Genomic DNA, 23,929 nt, shown 5'->3' with positions numbered 1-23,929 from the left:
TGATCTGCTGACAGTCAGGGACACTTCAACTTCACAAGTGAGATTTCTCTAGAAGGAGCCAAACTATTTTGCAGTTTGGAAAACATCAAATGGCTCCTTTTGCCCCAGGCAATGAACTAATTATACAAGGAGGATAGTAATCAGCTGCCTGTGAGGAACACAGACAGACATTACTCTTCACCTCTGGCTGAGTAGGAGTTGCTTAATGAGATCTGCATTAAGTACCTGTGGATATTTAATGAGAGCCTTTTAAGGACAAAGCCACAAACAGCTACAAAGGGACCTGCTGCTTCAAAGCAGGAAGAGTCCTCTAATTCCGAGCCTTTCCCCCTCCTATGGAAGGGGCAACTGACTATATAATCTTGTTTTCAATTCTTTTTAGACTAAGCAGCACAACATATTTGGAAATATACCTTTGTAGCTTTCCCTACAGTTCACAACAACAAAAAAAGATTTTCCTTTGGCTAGCACAACATTAAGTCTTTAGTTTCCAGACACCTTCCTATTTTCTCCTGAACCAGGAATACAGCTCTTTAATACCTACAAGGCAGAGAAGTTTTAGAAACAGAAAACAACCTGTATTAAATATGTTTTATTTGTATATGCATGCAACCGCCTGTCTTCATATAGCAACTTTGTCTTTTTATTTTTTGTGATGGCCCGTTCTGATAATTTTTTAAAGTTACTTTTCAGTAAAACTGTTCTTCCAGTCAGTTCACAATGCACTGGTTTGTACACCAAAAGTACAGAACATGCAGCCAGGAGTGGAACAAGGATGAAGTCATCCCTTTTGTCAGCTGCTGACTCTTGTATTGGGCTAATGAAACAAGTGAACCATATCTTATCATTAGTTCCAGCTGAAATCAGAACTGGGGAATTAGTACAAGAACACCAAGTAAAAGACAATTCACAGCCATTTCCTGGAACATTCCCTGTCAGACAAAAGCCCTGATATTATGAAATACATGCATCTGCATCCCAGTATCTACCACCCCACTCAAGTTTCTTAAAAGTTCTGAATTTTGCAAAAGGTTGTATTTTAGGCATCTGTAGTTGGTCGAAGGTGAAATTTAAACAAGGGAAAAAAAAAAGTCTGACCATTTAAAATTCAGTGGGCAAGTCTTCAAACGGCTTTATAAAACAAACAAGTAAGTTTATTTTTAATCATTACTAAAATAGTTTACATAATATACAAATATGCTATGAGGACAAATTTGAAAATAAGTCACAGTTGTTTTTTTTTTTTAATAAAAAATATTTGTCCAGTGAAATGTTCAAAATGTAAATGCCATCTTTTCCTTCCTGAGCTGTTAAACATCCAGAACAACAGCACTTCCATGTCTTCTTACTGTTTTTATTTCTGCCCATTAAAATAGGAAGCATTATCCATTGCTGGATCTCAATAGTTAAACAAATCCACCTCTGGCTTAAGTGACCACAGCTCTGTGTCTCCCAAACTCTGCTCTTTTGTATGCTTCAGGTGATTTTGGTCAATTCCACTTAACACCCCCAACCCTGCCTAGCAGAAAGAAGCCAAAAGCTCCAGCTCCTCAACAGATTTTCTTGGTTGAAAATGAATTTTTTTTTTTTTTTTTTGCAACAGGACAGTTCAAAGGGCTTGTGAATGAAAGATGGGCCTAATTTCTCAGCTGCTACAAGAAAATATCCTATTTAATTTGAGAGCATCTTCACACATTCCTTCACACTCAATAAAACCAAATGGACACAGACCAATAGCTCAGAGCATGAAGCAACAGCAATGAAATGGAAGTGCTGCTATTCTCTTTATTTTTTTACCCAAAGTATTTAACAAGAGAAACAGGTACTTGTGAAGAACTCTTGACATGAGAGACTAAAAAACATTTTAAAAGCATGCTCTGCAAATCTGTTCTTTGCTAGAAATTTATACAGCAAGCAGCCAGCTGTACACAGATACAAGAAGTTATTTTTTTTAGGATATCAAGTACCACAAATAAATAGATTCTCTCAATGCAAAAATAATGATCTTAGTAAAAGGAGAAATAACCTATATCTTCCTAAAGTTTTGTTTGGAAAGGAGATAGTGTGTACAAGGGGATGACATTTTATCATTTCCATCCAAAGTTTACAACTTGAAAAACTTTGAAGAAGAGTAGAGAACCCCTGCAAGCAGCCAGGCAAAGAGGTACTGAGGAATTATTTAACTGACATTAATATTACTGACTTTAAGCAACCTTTGTACCTCACCTTTCCTCTTTCTCCAGAACTGTTTGGGACAGGCTCATTTGAAGAAGAACTACTTGCTAAAAGGCTCTCTACAGACCACGGATTTTTCAAGCAATTATGCTACTTCTACAAGTAGCCAGAGATAGCTGACATCTATGTTGTGATCCAATGGATCAGGAAGAAGCTTGTGCTTAGACTCACATCACTTTACCATCATTTTCAGTTGATTTCTTATGTTAGAAGTAAAGTCAGTCATTCTGAGAGATGAAGGTGATGGTTTTACATTCTGTTACCTTGTCAAAAGTGATACCAGCTTTATGCACCACCAGAGAAGGATCTTCACAGCAAGGCCAACAGTGCTTCAACACAGGTTCAGAGGCAGACGAGTGACTCTGAACTGAGGCACAGAAATGTTCAGCTCCAGGATAACAAGGATGAATGAATCACTGAATACAATTTACCAACAAGTCCCTTGCTTACACATTGTAGTTTACTTAGAGAAGTCCCAGTTACTTTGGCAGAAACAACCCTGCCAGTTTGTGGAAAGTCTCTGCACAGAAAGGACTGGTTTGCTGCTGCCTGAGCTCAGCAGCCACACTTAAGTTCTTCCCTGTTCTCCCTTGCAACACACATTTTGTGTCTTCCTCCTTTCCCAAGTGCTCACCAGCAACTTTTATGTGCATCCCTCTAGAGGGAGGCCCTTTTCAGGCCAAACAGGCAACACAAGATGAGATATCCGGCTCCACAGTCCACTCAGCTTATCTGTGTCCATGCTGTTGTAAGAACTAGGAACATCTGAATTGGTGAACTTTGTCCAGAGGAAATCCCGGACTTTCTCCTCCACTTCTTGAAAGGTGAGGCTCTTTCTCAGTGACTGCTCATCCAGGAGAACTGTCAGCAGAAGGGCCACGTCCTTAAACGCTGCGTTTTCATGGTCACAATACTTGTAAAAGATTAAGGTGGAGCCTGCAGGCAGCGACTCAAATCGATGCACCACTGCCACCTTCTTGCCTTCACTGAAGCCAGAGCTGAGCTCTGTGTCCACCTCCTGCTTGACAGCATCACTGTCCAGCACAGCCTTGCCCACCCCGTCGATGCTGATTGTGGTGGCATTCTGGGAGGAGGCAAAAGCATTGGCAATCTCGTTGCTCAGGCACCTCAGGGCCTTCTCAGCTTCCTGGCCAGCTGTGAGCAGCAGGATAGCAGGCTCCAGATGCACGTGGGAAGAGTTAAGACGTTTCTCAAGGGACACACGGGCTTTTCTCCACAGTTTGGGGTCCTGGCTTTGGTAAGTATTTTTTAGTTTCTCCATCCGGGCTCGAAACTCTCGCAGAATTTCAGCATCTCTCCTTGAGGAGGTTCCACCTTGAATTCCACTCCACAGGACATAAAGCAACGGGACACAAATTAACAGAACAACCAGTAACAAAGTCCAGATCTTGTGAAATCCATTATGTGATTCACCATCATCTATAGAGAGATGGAGCAAACAAGAAAACAATGTTTTAAAAGGCATCAGAAGTCAACAAGTGAAGGGAAAATAAGAGGAAACAGTGAAATCATCTCATTCTCAATACTGGTACAGTAGTTGAAAAGCATAGAAAAGATGATCTAGTTAAAAAAAAAAACAAATCAGAAAACACAGTTTTGAACTCAAGCCACTTTGTGAAGTGACAACATTAAAAAACCCAACATTTTTACATGTTCCCAGATTGACTAAGACTAAATCATACCTTCCTCTGAAAAAGTCTTAAAGTTCATCAATATTCCATTCAATTTTATTAAATCTAAGAGCTTAAAACTGCTCTGAAAAAGGTCAAAGCTTCTCCTACATTTACTGCCAGGAGAAAAGATCCTATAGAAAGCCTGGCTACACCAGAATGGTTTCTGTGTTATTTCTCTTTCCTATTCCCTTAAGATAAAAATAGTTCCTGCAGCAATTTTTGCATCTCTAACACTGGTGGCCAACACTATCAGAGAGCGTTGTGGCCTTTGGATCAGTGAGCTTCACAAAGTACACAAATCAAAGTGTACAAAATATCAGCTACTTTGATTTGGTTTCATATTTGAACAGTTAAATTAACACTTATTTCATGCACTGTGAGCAAAAGGCTCTGCAAGGAAAAGAATTCTGTTCCCAGTAAAATGAGTGACAAAATACACCAATGTTTGTGGAAACAGGAAGAACTGCATTCCTTTTGTTACCTCTTTACACCCTAACTTTTATCAGGACAGCAACACAACAATGGTTAAATAACACCACCACTAGCCCTGCCTCAGTTTTAAACTTGTAAACATTACAGATAAGAGACCTCAAATTCAGGTGAAAATGTTATCCATTATACAACACCCTTCCTTCCTTCATGCTGATGACATGTCCCAGCAAGCAATCAGGACCCTCAGCTTAACACCAACTCCCAGGAACTGAAATACTTAGAAAGGCATAAAAATGGTTAAATGTTGCACAAACACGAAACAGAAGTGAAAGCAGAAGTCTTACTTTTGACCAAAGGCTGTGGCTGCTTCTCTGTACTGGACTGATACCGAGATTTACTTCTGCCTGTTAAGAGATTAAGAAGGAAACATGAGAAGAACACTAAGACAATTATGATCAATCTTTCAGCAGGGAGTTGAAATCACCAAACTGCATTATTTTCAAGGAAAAGCTGTTCTTAGTTATGTTTTTACATGCAAAATTCCACAAAGCTGACAGGAAGGGTAACAAAGCACCCTGCTGAAGCAAACACAGCCTTGTTAGGTCAGAGCAAAGGTGAGGCTGTCACCTCATCCCAGGTGGGGCTGGGTCAAGTTCAGGGTTTTCAATTTCTTTCTGCATCATTCTCCCCATCATGTTCAACAGAATCATCTTGAACAAGGAAAATGACACCTTCACCACTATTACCAGCCTGAAAGTCTCACTCAACTGTCAGAGCAAATCTCAATCTCTACTCTTTGCCAAAAGCCATCCAGACAATCTTGCCTAGAAAGCACAAGTCCCCAGCCTACCACAAATCACCCCCAAAGATTTTCAACTCTTGAAGAATTATGCAAATAAAACTCAAGTACAAGATGATAAAATGGAAGAGATTTAACAAGCTGTTATTTTCTGCACAAGGATCCCATGTCCCAATTAAGCTTCCTGATTTTGCTCAAGAATTTGAGAGGTGTAAAAATGGAAACTTAATTAATGGACACACTAGATAAACAACATAATGCAAGACCTAAATAGAAAAAACAAAGCAATATGTTAAATGCACAGTCTTCTTTTCCCTCTCCATGTAGCTTGGGTTGGAGATCTGCTTCATCAGCAGTCAGTTTCTTGGGATGAATTATGCTTTTAAAGCAAAATGCAAGGTTTCAACTTCAAAATACACTTTTGGTCTATTTAAATAGACTCAGACAGCAAAGTACAAGAGGCATTATCCATAAAGTGTTATGAACAACTTTCCCAAGAGAACACAATATGTACTGTGCAATTTTTGGTCAGCATGTTTTCTACATTCAGCCAGTTAATTAAAAAGACAGGAGAATTTATGTCTCCTTGTTGAACAGCAACTGGTCCAGAGCTGAAGGCTCTTTAATATATAACCAAATCAGGACACTGTCAATGGCACTATTGAGAATAAATTGAACAAACATACCCTGCAGTAGTTATTTAAAGACACTGAAATAAACTCCATAACCTTGTTTCTGTATGAATGTAATTGCAGAAGGTGCTAAAAGCAGCTCTGGTTTAAGCTGGGGCTTAACTGGCTTAATGAACTGCTCTATTCTGTAATTTCAACCCCCTACCCCAAAAGGGCACAGCCATGGAGCTTGTCACTGGCTAAGCTTATCTCAATCTTCTAAAAGTTAACAGCTCAAAATCACTCTGATTCTGTAATACATCACAGCTCTGTTTGCACAGAGCAGGTTTCATATTTGGGTGACAGCTGTAACTCACACAATAAAGGAAAATATAATTCAATAAACAGTCTAAAACCAGATCTTACTCTGCCTAAGAATTATGCATTATTTACAACACAATTTGTACAAAGGCCCAGTAAATTCTCTCTTGCTTAATTCAAAAAGTCTAACTTCTGCAGACACCTTAAAGATTTCAAAGTTTTAAGTGATCTACCAAGTTCTTCACCCTGCACACAACTAACCACTCCTGCAGCACCTGGAGCAGCACAGAAAAGTAAAAGTACCAGACAAGATAGAACTCTCTGCACCAATTCGTTTTTCAAAGGAATTTCACAGATGTGCAGCTACCACAAGATGAGCTTCTCTTCCTGAATGCACCATGTTTAAAAAACAAACAAACAAGAAAACAAAAAACCCAAGCAACCCCTGCAGGTTCTTCAGACTGAAATCTGATTTATAAAACTTCAATTATCTGTATCTATACCTGTTGAGCACAGAAACAAGGACCCAGATTTTACTAAGAATTCAGAACATTTTCTTTCAAGTATTCTTCCAATAGGAAAAAAACCCACAAACCAAACCAAAACAAAAACACACTAAAAAAAACCACAACCCCCCCCTCCAAAAAAACAAACAAAAAACCAAAACAGCCCCCAAAAGTCTGAAACACTGGGAGCTAGTCATTAGATGAGCAGACTGGATTTTGCCAGCAAAGAAAAATGCTGCTCCTTTTCAGGAGTATAGAACAACTAATTCAATCACAGCAAGCCACCACTTCTCAGGGAAAGGATAAAAGGGAAGGTTTGTGTACAAACTAACATTCACTGCCACCAAAAGGTGAAGGTTTTGTTCCTTTCCTCAGCTTACTCCACAATGCCTCTACTCCATGCTCTGCACTTACTGTCCCATGAGTCAACACCAAAAGAAAAATAAAAGAGAAAGTGGAGCATTTTCTGTGGTCAGCAAGCTGAATAACCTCACAGAAAGGCTCTGACTGGAATATGCTGCCTTCTCCAGTTTCTATTTCAATCTGCCTCCTGAGCACATGCCCATCTTCCCAGACAGTGTCCCAGGGTACAGGAAAAACCAGAAGCAAAGGAAAGGAAAATAACTCTGTCCTTTTCATCTGATGACTGGGAAAGACTAGGTTCTCTTGTTTAACTTACTCTGTGGTAAAGAAGTTGAGTAGCACTCTTGATTTTTCTCAAGGAAGTCAGCCTTTATTTCTGAAAGCAAAGCACAAATGGAAGAACTCGGTTACTGTAGGAATGTGCCCCCTATTGATGGAGTGAACAAATTACCCTTTGTCCCCTTAGAAAGGAAAAAAGCCCAGAAGTTTCTCTTCTCAATTTGGTTAAAAGACACCTTATAGGACCTTGGGGACTTCACCTCAAACTTAAGGATAGCCAATTGAACAGAAGCCAAAAAGTCCCACCTAACCAATTCACTAGAAAAAAGAAGAGAAGAAAAGAAGTAAATGCCCTTTTGTGAAGTGTTTTAGCAGAAGCAATAACCTCTTGCCCTGGCTTGGTTTTTCTCTGTAAAGAGCTTTTTTATTTTGCCTTCTATTAAAACTTTTTGTTTCCAATGCTGTCACAGGAGCCATCCTGCTTCTTTTATACCACCTGAGGTAGCTGAGCTATCAAGGGTATAATGCTTATTTCTGAGAGCTTGTGAGACCTAGCTTGAAGAGAAAAAGCATTATTTGTAGTTACCACATCAGAAGTCAGAATAGGACAGACCAGCCATACATGCTTCTAGCTCTTTCTGTGAAACCCTCACAGCTTATTAGGGCAGGAGGATATGCTGACCTGCTAAACCAAGCCTGCAGCATAGGCACAGCCTCTTGGACCCCTCTGAGATGGAGAAAGTTACTGTTATCTATCAGAAAGGGCTTAATATGTCCCTTCACACCAAGGCTCTTGCCAATATGGCAAATCATTCTTATGTCTTCTTTTAAAAAGACACATAATTTCTTTCTGTGGCTAAAAATTATCCTATTTTTTCCCTCACTGTATCTCCCCATTGCTTCTGCAATGCACATGGAGAAAAATCTCTGAGCAATGAGCAAAGTGCTCCCTCACCTTGAAATTACTTGGTGTAGTCATTGCCCATGCTAAAGTCAAAGATAGCTCACCTCTTCAGGAAAAGAACAGTTTTCGTTTTCTTTGCCTAGTGCAATTAAAGGTCCACTCTCCTAAGTTTTTTGAAGCAGGTATGATATTACTCTTCTTTTTGTTTTGCTTTTCAAAAACCACACATTTGGGTATTTATCGAAGTTGAAATCTGCCTTTTCTTGAGCTTTAAGGTTTTTCACCCAAGCAAATTATCATCATATTATATAACCAGTTTTACTTTGGCTCAGGCAGGAGTACACACTTAAACCATTTTTTTTAAATAAACTCTTTTTCATCCATTCAGATTTCAACTCAAAAACTCTACCTTTTCTAAAAGAACTGAATGATTGTAATTTTAATACATTTAAGCAATAATTTGTTACACCATGGAAAAAGTACTGATAAAAGCTGCTACCTTTTAATGGTGCAGAAATGTGTGGTTTCTCAGTTTTGTTACTGTCATAAGCCTTTGCATTTTCCTTTACTGGATTCTCTTCAAAGTAAACTGTAGTACCACCTGCCAGGAGGGAAAAAAAAAAAAAAAAAAGAATAAGAAGAGGATTGGCAACATCGTAAATCAGAAGGACCAAGTTGTAGTTTCAGAACATCCATGACCTAAATCAGCGATTTTCCAAGTTGTCAACTCCCAAAAGTTACTCTCTTAAAATGCAACAAAAAGCAACTAGGACTTGAGATGCTCATAGTAAATTTGAGTTCACTAGAAATACAGCTGTCTACACCACCACATGCTTCTTTAAAAAAAATAATTTTTAGGAAGTCTTGGCTTAAAAACATTGAATATTAGGAGCCAAGAAATTCCTTACACTAAAGGGATTCAGTGTAAACGCTATGGGAATATAGAGAGTTTTTCCCACAGCTTTGGGCACTCAACTTACAAACAATAATTGTGCTGTCTTATGCAGCATTGGGCAGAGGGGAAAAGAGACAGAAGCAAATACAGAAAATAAGTTCCCTTTTAATGGAGTCCAAGCCATCCTTTAGTTAGGTCTCATTCTCTCCTAATCTATAACAGCAACCTAATTTCACCCCTCAGGTAGCTGGGAAGAATCTAAACCAACATCTTTCAGCTATTTGCCAAAGTACAGAGTCATTCAGCTATGAAACCCAGCTTAGTTAATGGCACTAACTATAAAGAGTAAACCCTGTAGGATATCAGAGGTCACAGAGCAAAGGTCAGGGCTGGGAAACCAAATGCAGGAGAGGCTAAAGTTCAATCCCAGAATCAAGGGGCTGACAAGAAAAAGGTCAAGGATAGAATAAAATGCTGTTTACAGCTGGGTACAGAGATCTTGGCACAGCTATCAAGCATCAGCAGAGCAAACAAAGGGAAGAATACAATATGTAATTTTTTTCTAGCATTCACTCTGGGCCCTTTTACTCTTTAAACAGCCCAGGGTTCTGCTGGCGTTCAATGTGTTTCTGTAGCTCTTGTACCACATGCCAAGGGCAATGCACAGCTTGCCACCTAGTGTTTAGTAATTTTACTTCAACAAAGAAAACAGCCTTTCTCTAATGTGCTCTGGCAGTTTCAGCACTTCAGTGTATGTCAAACATACTTAGGAGAAAAACAAAACCACCAGACCCATCCAAACCACAAAAAAAGGGAAAAAGCTGTAACAGTTAAGTATTTGCACCAACTTAATGGGGCCCACAAAGCTCGGAACAAAGATACTCAACAAATTAATTTATTTTCAGGAACATCAAACTACACATCTGTAGTATCTCACTAGGTACCAAAGTTTTACAAGGACAATCTCCCTAGTAATTGTGACCAGAAGACCAAAAAGATCTATGAATATACATAGGGGTACTCAGGCAGTCCCTACTCTTAATTCCTCTTCCCTTCTTGGCATCAATCACTATTATTTGTGTTACAGAGACTTCTTAGAAGCTGTACTAAAGAAAAGTCAATGTAAGACAACTTCCATGAAGATTGCTAGCATGTATCTTCAGCTCACTGATTTAGAATCTGCCCTGATTCAGGGCAAGGGTTTTTAGGCTCTTAAAACTCTGCAAGCTCTTCTTAAAGCTCTTAAAGCTTTCCAGCTCCCCAAGCAAGATGCCTAACCTGTATTTAAAACCTCTTAGTAGAAGCCAGGAACCAGTTTCTTAAGGTGTGGTTTTGCTTCCATTCTGTTCTCAGGAGCAGGACAATTATGCTCCCCCAACAACCCAGCCTGCTTATTCCCCTGCCTCACCATCCCCTAAACTCTGCAGGAAAAGCACAATACTGCATATCTATAGATGGGGGGGAAACCAATCCTCTGCTTCTATATAAACAACTGGAGTCTGTTATCATACTTTTACACCTGTTGTGCCTATAATCCAATGCAGCTGCTAAGAGCTGGGGAGGGTGGGAGGGAGAGGAGCCTCATTTTTAGAGCCATCTAATTAAAAATCCAACCCTCAGCTGGACCTCCTGGAACAGCACAGCCACGTTTAAAACACTGAGCCTATTATACCCTGTGAGCCACTATGTGGGAGCAGGAGATTTTTTCCCAGACAAACCTCAGTACCTGCCTAAAGAAATACTCATAACCTTCCTCAAGATAAGATTTTTCTTCTTCCATGCCTCCTGAAAATTCTGCTTCTGGAGCAGAATACAGGCAGACAATTCCTGGTGACAAAAACACAGATGGGAATGGAGAACAGTCCCAGGCTAACCCAACACATCCCTGAGCACTGCCACACTCCAAAACAGAGTAAAGAGGAAGGAAGTACAATTTACTCACAATTTCCTGGTGGAATGGCAAGCTAAAGCCATGTGACTATGTTACACTGAGTTAGCATGTTGCTATAGTTTTGAGAAAGACACAGCTGATGAAAATCAACTAAAGTAACAAGTAGGTGCCACCCAGCCCTAACACAGCAGCTTGTCCAGCCCAGTGTCCAGGAGCATCCTTGGTGTTTCAAAGGAAGAAAAATCCCAGCTATGCACTTCCTCATAAGCAGTGCTGCTCCCGTAAGGAGCACAGCCAGTGAGGGATTGATTCCTTCAGCTCAGTAAACCCTGTTTAAACCCTGCCTTTCAAAATAAAGCAGTGTTAGTAAAAGTTGAATGCTGGGGTAAAACACTGTTCCAAGCGATGCAGGACGAAAAAACAACCACCAAAAACCAGCCGCCTGAGGTTTCAGCGGGCTCTGCACGCACCCATCCTTTAGAGATCGTTTCTCCTCCATCCCTGATGTAGGGGACAAGAGCCACAGCGGCATTTCCACGCCTATGTGCCCCGGTGACACCTGCCAAGGAGCTCGAACCCAAAAAAACCACATTTCCCTGGGCGTGGGGCACGCCAGCCCCTCCGGGAGCTCGGGGAGCTGGAGCCTACCTGGCGATCGGTACGCTCTTATAGGGGGTCGCGTCAGGGAGTCTGGGGTCCCGAAGGGATGCTCGTCCCCTGAAACGAGAAACGGGTGAGGGGCACAGGCGGCACCTCAGCTCCAGCCCACCAGCCTGACAGCCTACCGGGAGCCCTGGGCTCGCCGGGAGCCCGCGCTCCCGCCCCGGCAGCCCCGCACGGCGCCCGCCCGCCCCGCCGCGCCCTCAACCACATGATCCACCGCGCGCCGCTGCGCCCGCCCGCGCCGCTTACCGTGCGGCGCGCCGGGCTGGGCCGCGCTGTCCACCTCGTCCCCGGGCTCGTCCGGCCGCGCCGCCGACAGCCGCGGGCTCTTCCGCCGCCGCTTCAACCCGGGGCCGTCCGGCGGGGCCGCCTCGTCGTCGCCGCTGCCCACCATGCCGCCCGCTGCCGCGCCGCGCCGCCTTCCCCGACCTCGTCCTCTGCCCCGTCCTCTTCCCCGTCCGCCCACCGCCGCCTGCCCGGGCCTGCAGCTGCCGCCTTCCCGCGGCGGCGGGGGCGGCTCCGCGGGCCTCACTTCCCGCGGGGCGGGACCCGCGCCCGCCGCTTCCGCCCGCGCGCGGAGCGGCCGCCGCGGCGTCACGTGGTATGGCGGCCGCTCCGCCATGGCCCCGGCGCGGCCGCACCGGCCCCGGTGCCGCGGCTCGGGATCGGCCCGGCCCGGCGGGAGCGGCCCGCCGAACGCCCGCCCCGCCGCTGCTGCCCCCCAGTGAAAAAAATGCGGGACCGGCGGGGGCGGCCCCCGAGGGCGGCCCCGGCCCGGCGCCGCCGCTCCGCGCCGGGGTATTTGCCACGTGCGAGCCGGTCGTAGCGCAACGAGGCCAGAAAAGCCTGTGAAATAAGCACAAATAGCTGAAAGCAGAGAGGGGAAACAGCGAGGTACTTCCAGGGATGTGAGGTCCTCTGGCACTGATAACGCTTCACTACTTTGTTCCTTAGTGTGGGAATCTTTTGGTTAATTCGATCTGGAATATCTCACTAGGCATTTCACTTAGCTGTTTGTTCAGATGCATTACTGGTAAATAGGGATTTTTAAATGCATTTGATTGTATTCTTGATAAAGCATTTTTGCCCAGGCATGTGGTAGAATTCCTATGGCTGGAGATTTTGGAGATGCAATTTGACAGGACTACAGGGTCTCTAGACTCCCTCCCTAGCAGCTCAAGACCAGCTTGGAAATGAGTTGCTAAGCAAATAGAGACCCTTTTACAAATTCACAGAATTATTCTGATTGGAGGGGATGTCTGAACATCATCCAGTCCTGCCAAGGCAGGGTCACCTGGAGCAGGTGACAGGAACATGTCCAGGTGGGTTTGGAATATCTCCAGAGAGGGAGACCCCACGCCCTCCCTGGGCAGCCTTTTCCAGTGCTCTGCCACCCTCAATGTAAAGAAATTCTTCCTCACGTTGAGGTGGAACTTCTTGTGTTTTAGTTTATGGCCACTGCTCCTTGTCCTGTCACTGAGGAGAGTCTGGCACTCCCATACAATCCAGCCGGAAGGCTGGGTGAGGAAAGCTCATTCAGCCTCCACTCCTGTGCCTGTCTTCTCTGTACAAAGATTTCAAAATAGAAAATACCCTAAGTTCTTTACTAACACATCATAAATGTTGCAGTTTCACCCAAAAGCTAGTGCGTATTTGTGAGATAATTTGTGAGATACTTCCTACTGTACCAGCAGTAAATATTGTCATTCTTTTCAGTCCTAAAAGCAAAACACACACATTGAGCATTGTGTTCTAAAGCAAAAATTAAAGAGGATGTAACAAATACCACATCAGGAAAAGAAAATCACCATAACAATGGCAACATCCTTTTTTGTAACTGTTTTGTGATGACTTCATGCCCTAGGCCAGACAGTTAATTTTCCTGCCAAATGACTTTTTGGGAACCAGGTTCTCAACCTGGAGAGGCTGAAATGACCCCCTGATTTTGTCACACACTTGCCACCTGTGCTTCCACAGAAATGGTGGCCCCTCAGCCCCAAACACTCTGTTGAAGGGACTGGATGGTTTTAGAGACACAGGGATAGAAAAGACTTGGATTTTCGTGAAGCCCTTGCCACCTGCAGCTCCTCTCTGCTGTTCCTTGGCTGTTCCTTACTGAGGGAGATCAAGTCATGGTGTGAGGCTGATGGCAGCTAGGAGCAGGGCCCTCAAGGTGACCTTGGCCCCTGTGAATCAGCCATGCCGAGTTTTTCCTTCCTGCTTTTCCATTCTCCTGGTTTTACAGCCTCTGCTGTGTCTGGTGAGAGGTTGATCGTGACAAGGGAATGTGCTGAGTCTGCCACGGCCACTGTCCCCTCCCAGGCTCTTTGGGTGACAGAGGAAGCCACTGTCAGAAATGAGGTGTAGTTATGTAGTGGCCAGCACACCTCGCCTTCTCATCACCTTCCTGACATAAGCAGTGTCAGTAGTGATGCCTGTGCACATGCTGACACCCCCGGGTAACATGGCACACACATTTTATTGAGCCCTCTGACACTGCCTCTGTGCTCCCTGGGCCAGTAAGTGTTCCTCCATACAGCATAAAAAAGTACTTTTTTCTTCCCTTTCGAACCCAACCTCTTACCTGTTTTAAAAGTGCCTCCAGCAATGTAGGGGGGCTTTATTTAGTAAAATTGAAACAAACCAAACATATTAGACCCATCCCCCCTTTCAGCCCTCTGCTCCCCAGACTGAGGAGTCCCAGCCACTCAGTGCCTTTCCAGCACTGCTTCAGCTGACTTTCCCTGTGCTTTGTCTCAGCCTGGGTTCCTCTGGGCATGCTGGTGAAAAAGCAGGAAGCTGAGTTCCAGGGGCATTGCTGTCTCTGTTCTGCTGCTCCTTGTGCTGCTGCTTTTCCCTTGGAGTGCTCCATCTGCTCCTTTCCATGAAAGGTGTCCTGGGCAGGGGCAATAGGTTGGAACACACCCATGCCTATACATGCCACTGTGCAGGTAGCACGTTAGAAGATATTTTTGGGAAAAGCACTGCCTAAATGAGGCCAAGGGCTGACACACTCTCAGATCTTTCCCTGCTTTGCATTCTCTCCCCACTTCAGGGAACACGGGGTGGGCTCTGCATTCCTTTCCGCAGCCTGATGCTGGAGACCCTCCATTTCCCATCCTCCCCATTCTCCCTGCACTGGCAACGTGACATTTCCAGAGTCTACGCTTTGCTGCCGAAGTGTTTGGGTTAACTTTTCTTGTAGCAATTTTCCCAAATCATCTCCCAAAGCAGTTCCCTCCTTTCACTATCGTTTCCTCGCTTCAATCCGCAACACCGATACTGAATGCAGGAACCCACCAGTCATGCAGAGCGCCTGGAAAAAAGCGCACAAACACAGAGTCGCGGAAACACGGCCAAAAAAAAAAAAAAAAAGGAAGTTATTGTTTCCGGAAGGCTCCCGGGAATGATTGCGGGAAGGAAAACTACAGCTCCCAGCAGGCAGCCAGGGAAGGGCAGAGTTCACCGTCACGTTTCCAGCGGAGGATTCGGGGTGTGCGCTGGTGTCCTGCCACCGAAGGGCCTCTGGGACGGAGGGCAAGGGGAAAGGCCAGCGCTGGCCTCCTCTTGCCACCTCTTTGCTTCTGATCGCCGCCCTGACCGGCTCCGAACCTGCCTGCCTGGGTAAGCGTCCGGCTCCACTTTGTTCTGCCGACTTCCTTCTCCTGCTGGAGCGTCAGCGTCGGGAGCAGGGAGGGGAGGGACGAGCGCGGGGCGGCGGGGCAGCCCCAGACCGTGTCTTGGAGACCCCTGTGCCGCAAAGCTGCTGCTTTCGGAGGCTGGGCTGCAGACACGTACAGGAAAAAACCGCACGGACCGCTCTCCCGCGGGGAAAGTTTCCTGGGAGTTTTCCATCCGCCTCAGTGAGCCCAGCTCGGTCTGTGCCCCGAGTGCTTTGGCCGGGGGGTGGTGGCTGGAGGGTGCGGGGCCAGGCTGCGGCTCCGGGCTCGCAGCCCGCGGCCCGGCGCTGCTGAGCCCGCGGGGCGCTCCTGCCGGCTCCGACACGCTGCAGGCAGGCGGGGGGAGCACAGGAGGAGCAGGGCACCATTGCTCCGTGTCGGCCTGGCTGCAAGCTACCGTGTGCCCAAAGGCAGCCCGCCCAGCCCCAGACTCCGGCCTGGCGTCCGGGAGCAAAGCTGAGGGATGAGACAGCGCTGCCTCACCCCGCTGGCACGTCCCAAGATAATGCGCTTTGCCGCTCTGCCTGAACCCCTGCGCGCACGGGAAGCAAAGCAGCTGGCAGCCCACGGGCTGAAGGGTCGTGGTTAGGGGCGACACCCGCCCGTTTTCACCTTGGGAATCACGGAGGAGGAGCCTCCTCCGCCCTGAATCGCGGCTCCCGTGTTTCTGCTTCTCAGGTTGGTGGGCGTGTAGTTGGGATTGGCCGGACCGGGACGGGATGGTGGCTGTGACGGGGGCAGGACTTGGTCAGCCTCTGGAGCAGCGGGGAGATACAGCTCCGTGTGAACGTCGGAGAAAGTGAAACCAAACAGTGAGGAAGCCAGAGCTCCAGGGGAAACGAAAATGGAAGAGAACCCAGGTGCGGATCTGCTTGGAGGTAAGTGAATCCTTTGCTTACTCCATCTGCTAGGAAAATCCCTTTGCTGCCAGTTTTCAGCAGTGACATGAGAAACCTGGGCAGAATTAAAAAAAAATCGGTAAAAGAATCCCATCTTTTCCAGGCCAGGGAAAGCAAGTTGCCATCATTTTTTAAAGTTACTTTTAGTTTTCATTTCTGATCTGCAACAGGTTTAGATGCTGTGTCCCAAGATGGCAGCACAAGGAATGCTGAAGAGAGAGATCCAGACTGGAAGACCTTTCTTCCCTACATCCTGGTGCTTCCCATCTGCAGATGCTTAAATAATAAGCCATTTTTCCACCACCTGTGGTTGGAAAAACTCTAGAAGAGGCAGGGCAGGGAATAGTTTGTGCCCAGCTTGAACAGCAGGATATCTCCAAGTTCCTCATGTTTCAGTTTCTACCCTGTACTTACATTCTGTAGGAGCCTTGTTATGACTAGTACCTATGAATATGTCAGTGATAAAGTGATGCCATCACCACCTCAGGTCTGTCCTAGACAGTCAGAAGTGTCACTGTAATAATCAGCAACAAAGAATGTAAAAATCACGTTCTGACAAGTGATAAGTGCAGCCTTGTTTCTGTTTTCAAATTAGAAGGGAGTTCCTCACCCTTTTTATCAGTGTTTATTCTAATTATAGCGTAATCATTTATGTAGTGCTTGATCATTCATAAGCAATTTTTCACAAATAGTGCCTGAAATTTGAGCTGCACTTTGGTTCTGTGAGAGTCAGAATATGTCACAAACGCTGTTCAGTTGCAGAATCTCTCTATTGAATTATACTCCAGTGTTTGTTTCTAATTAAATGTTGCCATAGCTCTTTGGGAGAGCAGCTCCAGCACAGAAACAGAGAGCATGAGCAGAGCTATCACATTCAGACAGATGCTTGAGGTGCATTGGCATAGCTGTACTTAACAACAGCCTTAGGAATTCTTCAAATCCATCACTATCTCTGAAATCCCACTATCTGTGGAAGATGTGGTAACATATTTTGCTACTGAAGGAAGGAATTGCCTGCCCATCCCACCTAGGACATAAGCTGGGATTGAGTTAGCTTTAGCATGGCAGCTGTAAGGTCTGTGGTTTAGAGAAAAAAAATGTTGAAAACAGTGCAGGGTTATGGCTGTTGCTGACCAGCGCTGGCACAGAATCAAGGCTTTCTGCCCTTGCCCAGCAAATACCCTGGGGTGGGAAGAAGATTGGGCAGGGACCCAAGGTGGGAAAAGGGTTGTTGAATACAATATAAAATCATGCTCAGCAACAAAAACTGGGGCAAGGGAAGAAAGGGAGAAGGAGGTGGCTTCCAAGGTAGCCATTGCTGGATGACTGGCCTGGCATCAGTCTGCTTGTAGCAGGTGGCGAGTGATTGCTTTGCATCCTGATTCCCTCCTTCCCTTCACTCAGCTGTCTGGATCTCAACCCAAGAGTTTTCTCACCTTGGTCACTCCGCTCTCTCCCATCTCACTGGGGGTAAATGCTTCTGCAGTGCCAGAACTGGGAGTTGAGTAGGTGGTGGTAAAGCACTTGGTATTTTTGTGTGGCTCACTGGGCTTATTCCAACAGCTGGACCAGCCCAGGGTGAGGTGGGGAGCACAGCAGAGTGTCCTGGGCACCAAGAGGCCACCCAGGAAATGCCTGGGCACCAAGAGGCCACCCAGGAAACACCTGTGCACCAAGAGGCCATGCAAGAAGCACTTGGGCACCAAGTGACAGGCAAGTGCCTGGAGACATCCTGCAAACCAGAGGAGAGCTCTTCAGCGTGTGAATCAGCTGCTGATGGTGGAGAGACAACAATCCTGGGTTCAGCTGGTCCCACACCAGAGGAAAAAGCTGCCCAGGAAACTGAAGTATTGCCAGAAGAATCTGACAAGACAAGAGAAGGTGTCTCAGAAAGACCTCTGGGAAAAGAGGACTTGGATGAAGGTGAGTGTCTCTCCCCACCCTTGGGTCAGATAATTTGGGCCTTGGCTTAGAGGAGGCAGAGCAGGAGAAAGAGTTTTTGGTTCTTGGGCTAAGAGATGAAGTGTAGGTCTGTGAATTTTATTCCGTACAGCTGGGCTGGGCCATGAGAATGTGGAAAGCAAAGGAGACAGCCCTGTCCACCAGGAAACACGGGAGCACAAGGAGACAACTGGGCAGTGTGAAAGCCTCTGCAAAGCAGAGGAAGATGCTTCATCAACAAGCAAGGTGCAGAGCTCTGACAATGAAATGACACATTTGGATGTGACTGGTGTGGAAGATGTCCCCAGGGGCCACTTGGCAGAGAAGAGCAGCAGTGCTACTCTCCCAGACTGGGAGCCAGAGGCACTCAGAGAGCAAGAAGCACAGGAGAGCGAGTCCCAAGGCACATTAAGGAAAAGACCAAAAGGTGAGCTGGTGCACTGCTGCTTTTCCACTTCCTACATTTCCCACAGGCATTAGAGCAATAGTTGGGTGAGATGTCTCTTAGCCATTGTCACTTTTCCTGGAGTCAAGCAGCAAAGAAGGTATAAGAAATTAATTGGCTTCTCTCCTTCTCTCACCTTTGGCTCCTGTTGTGCTTTGAAAGGCATGAAGCCACACTGCACTCTGCGTTGTCTTTCTCCTTGCCCAGCCCAAGACTCAGGGCAGTATTAACCCAAAGCAGTATTCCCTCAGCTGGGAGCTCCTGCTTTGCTTACTACAGCTCCATTTACCTGTTCCCTCGGCAGTGAGTGGCTCATTTCTTTTCTCCTGTTGCAGGGGACACAGCCCCAAACCCAGAGACTCTGTCTTCCCTGCAGAACATCACTACCCAAAACACAGAGCAGGAGAAGGCCAAAAAGTCCCTCCTGTGGAAAGGTGAGGAAAAGAAGCTTCCCTTGCATGTTACTCATCGACCAGAAGGCACTGATCCTCCAGGAGCAAGTAATGAAGCACATTTAATTACTCTTCTCTCTCGAGACCTTTCACAGCCTCTTCTGAGGGTTTGAGAGAAAAAACATCCCCTTAAATACAGGCTCAGTTTGAGCCTATAGTGGCAGCTTCCCCTCCAGCTCTTCAGCCTCAAAAGCTGGCATATTGTGGTCATCATGCTGTGAGTGCCCTGGGATGTCCTGGGAGGTCTGGGGGGCTGCTGTGCTGAGGCTCCCACTCCCCAGCTCTGCTCTGTCATGGGGCTCTAAGCAGGAACAGTGATGCTGATCTGCACCAACACATTTCTCCTGTTAGAAGGAGACTCTGCTTTGCCATGGAGAGGGAACAAGCCATCGTGTCTGGACCTTGCTGCCTTCTGTTTTCTGAACAGAAGACTGATGGCCTTTGTTCACTCATAGCATGGAGGAGGGCAGTGAAAGCAGGATTTTACCTGGGTCAGACACTTCCATATGTGGTGCTCTGAACAGTCATAAACCCTAAAGAAAACAGAGGAGGGGGAAAGAGAAGAAAGCTTGTGGTCAGCTGCAGTTTTCTCAGGAGGGTTTGCACAATGCTGTAACCTTGCCCTCATCCCTGGAGCTGCAGCCCCCTCACCTGGCACATTGGAGTGAGACTCTCACAACAGAGCCAGCAGCCCCTTCACCTTTCCAGGCCAACTTGCTCCACTTTCCTAGTGCAGGGGGGAAGCTCTGAGAGGGGAGAAACAGCCATTGTAGGTACTTTCCAGCATGTCACTGCAGGTCACTTGGGACTGACTCCTGTTCCCCGTCTCGTCTCCCCTGCTGTACAGGGCTTTTCATCGTGGGCCTCATAGTGCTGGGCTTGTGCATCTTCTGCTTCGGCAGCCCGAGCTCCAGCTCGCAGCAGCCCCGCAAGAACCCCACGGTGGAGGCATTCCTGTCCCAGTTCGAGCAGCTGCAGCACAGGTTCCCGGGCCAGAGCCCCGACCTGTGGCTCCGCGGGCGCAAGTTCCTGCGGAAGCACCTGAACGCGTCCCAGCCCACGCAGCCGGCCATCATCATCCTCACGGCCGCCCGCCGCGGCGAGCGGACCCTGCGCTGCCTCAGCGCCCGCCTGGCCGACTCCTACTCGGCCGCCCTGCACGGCGGCACGGTGCAGATCGAGGGCAGGGACAAGGCCAGGCTCCACAGCGACCAGGCCAAGCTGGAGGTGGACTCGGAGCTGAGCTCGGCCTTCCAGGCCGGGGGCCGAGCCGCGGTGGTTCACCGCTTCGAGCTGCTGCCCGCGGGGGCCACCCTCATCTTCTACAAATACTGCGACCACGAGAGCGCCGCCTTCAAGGACGTGGCCCTGCTGCTGACGGTGCTGCTGGAGGAGGACGTGCTGGAGAGGCACATCAGCCTCCAGCAGGTGGAGGAGAAGGTCCATGACTTCCTCTGGGCCAAGTTTACCAGCACCAGCACCCCCAGCTCCTACGACCGCATGGACTCTGACAAGCTGAGCGGGCTGTGGAGCCGCATCTCCCACCTGGTCCTACCCATCCACCCGGTGCAGACCATCGAGGAGGGCGGCTGCTATGCCAAACCCTAGGGACAAAAATGGCCAGAGCCCCGAGGAGGGTTGGAAAGATGGTCCTGGCTGGCTCTGGTACAGGCAGAGGCACAACTGGTGTTACTTCTCTTCAATTTGACTCTTGTAGGTTCCTGGGAAGAGTTTGACAGGTGCATGTTGATCTAGGACATTTTGGAAGCTGAGTCCTGGAAGTGATACACGTTTCCTTCTGGCAGATGGGCACAGGGGGTGTTTTAGAGTTCCACAGGAGAACATCAATGTGTGGGGAGGCAGGAGGGAAAACGGGACCTGGCAGGTAGCATTTCTATCAAGGAATAGACTAATAATGTTCACAACTAGTATGGCAGAAGGATGCTGGGATTCAACAGCTCTTTCATCTCTCCCTGCCCCTCAGCTTGCTAAAGTTGTGTTCATCAGTCTCACAATATATTTTGTCCAGGGAGCTGCTGGAACACAGAAAGGTCAAATTATTCAAAGCCCACCATTTTGAAGGCATGCTTGAAAAAGAAAAGCAGTTTGCCAGTCAAGGGTGTGACCTGTCAGCCCCAGTAGTGTCCCACTTGCACAGCCTGATTGACACCAGGAAAAGCCCAGATCCTCAAACAAACTTGCAACTCATAGCCCTCCTGAACATCAATTACCAGAAATGTCATGTTGTCAGCACTTGAACACTACCCTAATGGCAAGGATCCCATGAGGGGATCCCAAGTGCCAGAGAACAAGCTCCAGAGCCAGAGCAATGAAACAGTTGTTGTCACTGTAATAGTGTGAAGCATCAAGGGATTACACAGGTTAAAAAATGAATAATACAATGTAATTTAATGCTTCCTCTCTCTAAAACAAGTCCACTCGGTCCCTTTGCCACACAAAGGCTGTGACTCTCCCCTCTGGCTGATGCTTTGGTCTCACACAACAGATTGTTCTTCACCTGGATCTCTGGTCTGTGTGCAGGGCTGGCAGCCTGTCTGTCAGCCTCTCTCCAGGTGACTTCTATTGATGAATGTAGATGTTAACACTGATATTTCAAACCATGTAGGGTAGCACACCAGGTCCTTGCCCTCCAAGGATACATTTGCCTCCCTTCCAGGCAGATGGAGCTCTGGCATCTGCCAAAGCAAGTAGAAGCAGAGCTGGGTTAGCTGGTAAAGACAAAATCTCAGCCATTAACACTAAAAATCCTTGACAAAGCAGGTTTAATTTCTTTCCGTGCCTTCTCTTCTGCATCCTAGGAAGAGAAATCCAACTTCTAGAAACACTGTGGTTTCCCCACACACTGTTTTTGCAGGTGCTGTGGGGCAGAGCAGCCAACTCAGGAACACCTGGAGGGGCAGGTGCAGGTTACAGCATTTATTATAACCCAAGAGGCAGCCCCAGGGACCAGCCCCAGGTGCCTGTGCAGAAGGAGCAGCTGTAGCAGAGCCAGGCTCTGTGTCCAAGCAAGAACAAATCCACAGCACCACGGTGTTTTTAGCAGCTGCACATCAGGGTGTTCCTTACAGCAGCTGGACCCTGGTGTTGGATGGGTCTCCTGCCAACAGTGCCTTGCTGACCTGCCCCACCAAGGGCTCGGGGAGGGGCAGCCCTGCACCCTAAAAACCACAGCCTGTCTCTTCCTTCCCCCTGCCGTGTGCCTTGACATGTCCCAAGGGATTAGTGGCCCTTAACTTTGAGGAGGGGAAAAAATGAAGGAAGAGGGAGGGTTATTTGTTCATGCTCTGGCCAAAGAACAGATTTTTGGTTGGTTGGGGATGTGAAGACAAGACCACAGGGGTTTTAACTGTGGTAAACCCTGGGCTAAGCGTGAGAACTACCTGCTGGAGCTCAGGGCATGGTCTGATAGAAGACACAGGTGGCTTCCTCCTCCCCCTCTTTTCTATTGCTGTACACTACTTTGGTGAGAGAAAACACTGTGTCCTGCTCTGCAGGATGTTGATGTAAGAACCAGCAGAGCATTAATCATGCTATGCCAGTATTTTGTTGGAAATCTGTATTTTAATATTCTCTCTCTCTGTTTTACACACTGTGTTTGCAAGGCATAGCCCAGGTATGCAAAGGCAACTCCCCATTGCTGAAGTGTCACCCACCTGAGTTCTTCCAATACAGAGATATTTTTGTAGCCTTTTAAAGACAAATATCTGCTTGCTGCTGCAACAGGACTTCTATTTAAAAATAAAAGGTGAGATTGTGAAAGAAGCCAGCAAAGTGAGACTGGAGTCTGACTGTATTCCATTCTTTTTTTTTCAGCTAATTTCATTAAGCCAAAGAGATCATCCTATTAGGCAAAGTTTTATTGAGGTCAGGGCTGTAGCTGTGCAAACAAAGTGATTATTTGCTTTTCCTGGAAAAACTCAAAACAACATTTTCCTCAGTTGTTTGGGGCAAATATTTGCAGCTTTTTCAACTGAGACAAAATTAAAAACAAACCCCCAATGAGCTGCTGGATTCAACCCAGGCTGAAGGACACTGGAGTTTGCATAATACTTAATGATAACAAATGAAACTGAAATCCACTGACAACTGAAATGTTTCAGAAATACAAAAAGCAAATATTTCTTATTTCAACAGATTGGTTCCACTTGATATTCCACCACCTCAGCACACTCAAACTTTTACTTTTGTGATGAATTATTTTGCCCAGCTCTAGCCTAAACAGAAAGAGGTCTGGAAAAGAAAAGATTTACCAGAGGATTTTCTTCAGTCCCCTGACAACAATAGCCATAACAATGGCACCTGCCTTCACATGGGCATCCATGTGATTGATTGCCAGAAGTAAACATCACCCATCTCCTGTTTGATGCCAGAGGAGGAGATTTGGTCTTACATCAAAGATTTACATGAAAATCCAGTGCCCCCAGGTACAGCAATGCTGTTTTTTGATGCAAAACTCACTGTTTTCTGATGCAAAAACCAGGCTGCTTTTTTAAGTCTTGCAAATTAATCCAAAAGTGAGTGCAAAGGGAGCAGCTTAACAACCTCAGAGGCAGAGAGGTGCACTGGTGAGGTTTGTTTGAGTCCCAATCTCTGCAGCAGCAGTTCCACAGGGAAGGATGTGTTGACACGAGGTACTCAGTCCTAAAAATCACCTTGAAAATTACAGAAGAGCACAACTGAGGGGCAAAACCAGTCTTGGAAGGCCAGCCTGGACTGCTCCACCACAAAATCAGATTACCCTGTGAATATGCTGCTGTCCTGGGAGCAGATGTAGCTTTGTTAGCCTCAGCATTTAAAGCCAAGTGGCGCAGCCAGTGCTGCCCAGGTGTGGCACCTCAGCCTGTGCTGCTGCAGCAGCCCTGCCCCTGTGACAGGTACATCCCTGCCACATCCCTTCT

The 23,929-nt window shown here is 46.7% G+C and overlaps 2 protein-coding genes across 6 annotated transcripts; one reads left to right on the top strand and one right to left on the bottom strand.

Moving 5' to 3' along the window:
* Positions 1-640: 640 nt before the first annotated feature.
* LOC110478991 (torsin-1A-interacting protein 1) lies at positions 641-12,246 on the bottom strand. Of its 2 annotated transcripts, XM_021545994.3 has the most exons (6): positions 11,843-12,246; positions 11,579-11,647; positions 8,644-8,745; positions 7,278-7,337; positions 4,706-4,765; positions 641-3,675 (listed from the first exon to the last, which is right to left on the bottom strand). In XM_021545994.3, exons 1-6 carry the CDS (start codon positions 12,213-12,215, stop codon positions 2,879-2,881), a joined length of 1,461 nt encoding a protein of 486 aa, XP_021401669.3. In that variant the 5' UTR covers positions 12,216-12,246; the 3' UTR covers positions 641-2,878. The 2 variants fall into 2 exon arrangements, with proteins under 2 accessions (XP_021401669.3, XP_085442845.1); XM_085586719.1 differs by lacking the exons at positions 7,278-7,337; positions 8,644-8,745.
* A 2,804-nt stretch (positions 12,247-15,050) lies between these two features.
* LOC110478952 (torsin-1A-interacting protein 2) lies at positions 15,051-22,806 on the top strand. 4 transcript variants are annotated; one of them, XM_021545892.3, is made up of 6 exons: positions 15,051-15,217; positions 15,952-16,151; positions 17,736-18,095; positions 18,226-18,540; positions 18,894-18,992; positions 19,858-22,806. In XM_021545892.3, the coding sequence occupies exons 2-6, from the start codon at positions 16,118-16,120 to the stop codon at positions 20,616-20,618; spliced, it is 1,569 nt and encodes a 522-aa protein (XP_021401567.3). In that variant the 5' UTR covers positions 15,051-15,217; positions 15,952-16,117; the 3' UTR covers positions 20,619-22,806. The 4 variants fall into 4 exon arrangements, with proteins under 4 accessions (XP_021401567.3, XP_021401566.3, XP_085442834.1 ...); XM_021545891.3 differs by having other exon boundaries at positions 18,894-19,058; XM_085586708.1 differs by having other exon boundaries at positions 16,343-18,095.
* The last annotated feature ends 1,123 nt before the right edge of the window (positions 22,807-23,929 follow it).

Source organism: Lonchura striata, chromosome 8 (assembly GCF_050655825.1).
Source record: "Lonchura striata isolate lonStrDom1 chromosome 8, ASM5065582v1, whole genome shotgun sequence".
Taxonomy (NCBI): domain Eukaryota; kingdom Metazoa; phylum Chordata; class Aves; order Passeriformes; family Estrildidae; genus Lonchura; species Lonchura striata.
Note: the sequence above shows the minus strand (reverse complement) of the source record. Positions and strands in the feature narration are given on the sequence as shown.

Excerpts from the sequence above, each read along its gene's own strand:
- LOC110478991 (XM_021545994.3), bottom strand. The coding sequence starts at position 12,215 with ATGGCGGAGCGGCCGCCATACCACGTGACGCCGCGGCGGCCGCTCCGC. Across the intron at positions 7,338-8,643 it reads CATTTCTGCACCATTAAAAG|AAATAAAGGCTGACTTCCTT; the intron begins GTAGCAGCTTTT and ends CTTTGCTTTCAG. Across the intron at positions 3,676-4,705 it reads GCCACAGCCTTTGGTCAAAA|ATGATGGTGAATCACATAAT; the intron begins GTAAGACTTCTG and ends ATCTCTCTATAG.
- LOC110478952 (XM_021545891.3), top strand. The coding sequence starts at position 16,118 with ATGGAAGAGAACCCAGGTGCGGATCTGCTTGGAG. Across the intron at positions 18,096-18,225 it reads AAAAGAGGACTTGGATGAAG|CTGGGCTGGGCCATGAGAAT; the intron begins GTGAGTGTCTCT and ends TATTCCGTACAG. Across the intron at positions 18,541-18,893 it reads ATTAAGGAAAAGACCAAAAG|GGGACACAGCCCCAAACCCA; the intron begins GTGAGCTGGTGC and ends CTCCTGTTGCAG.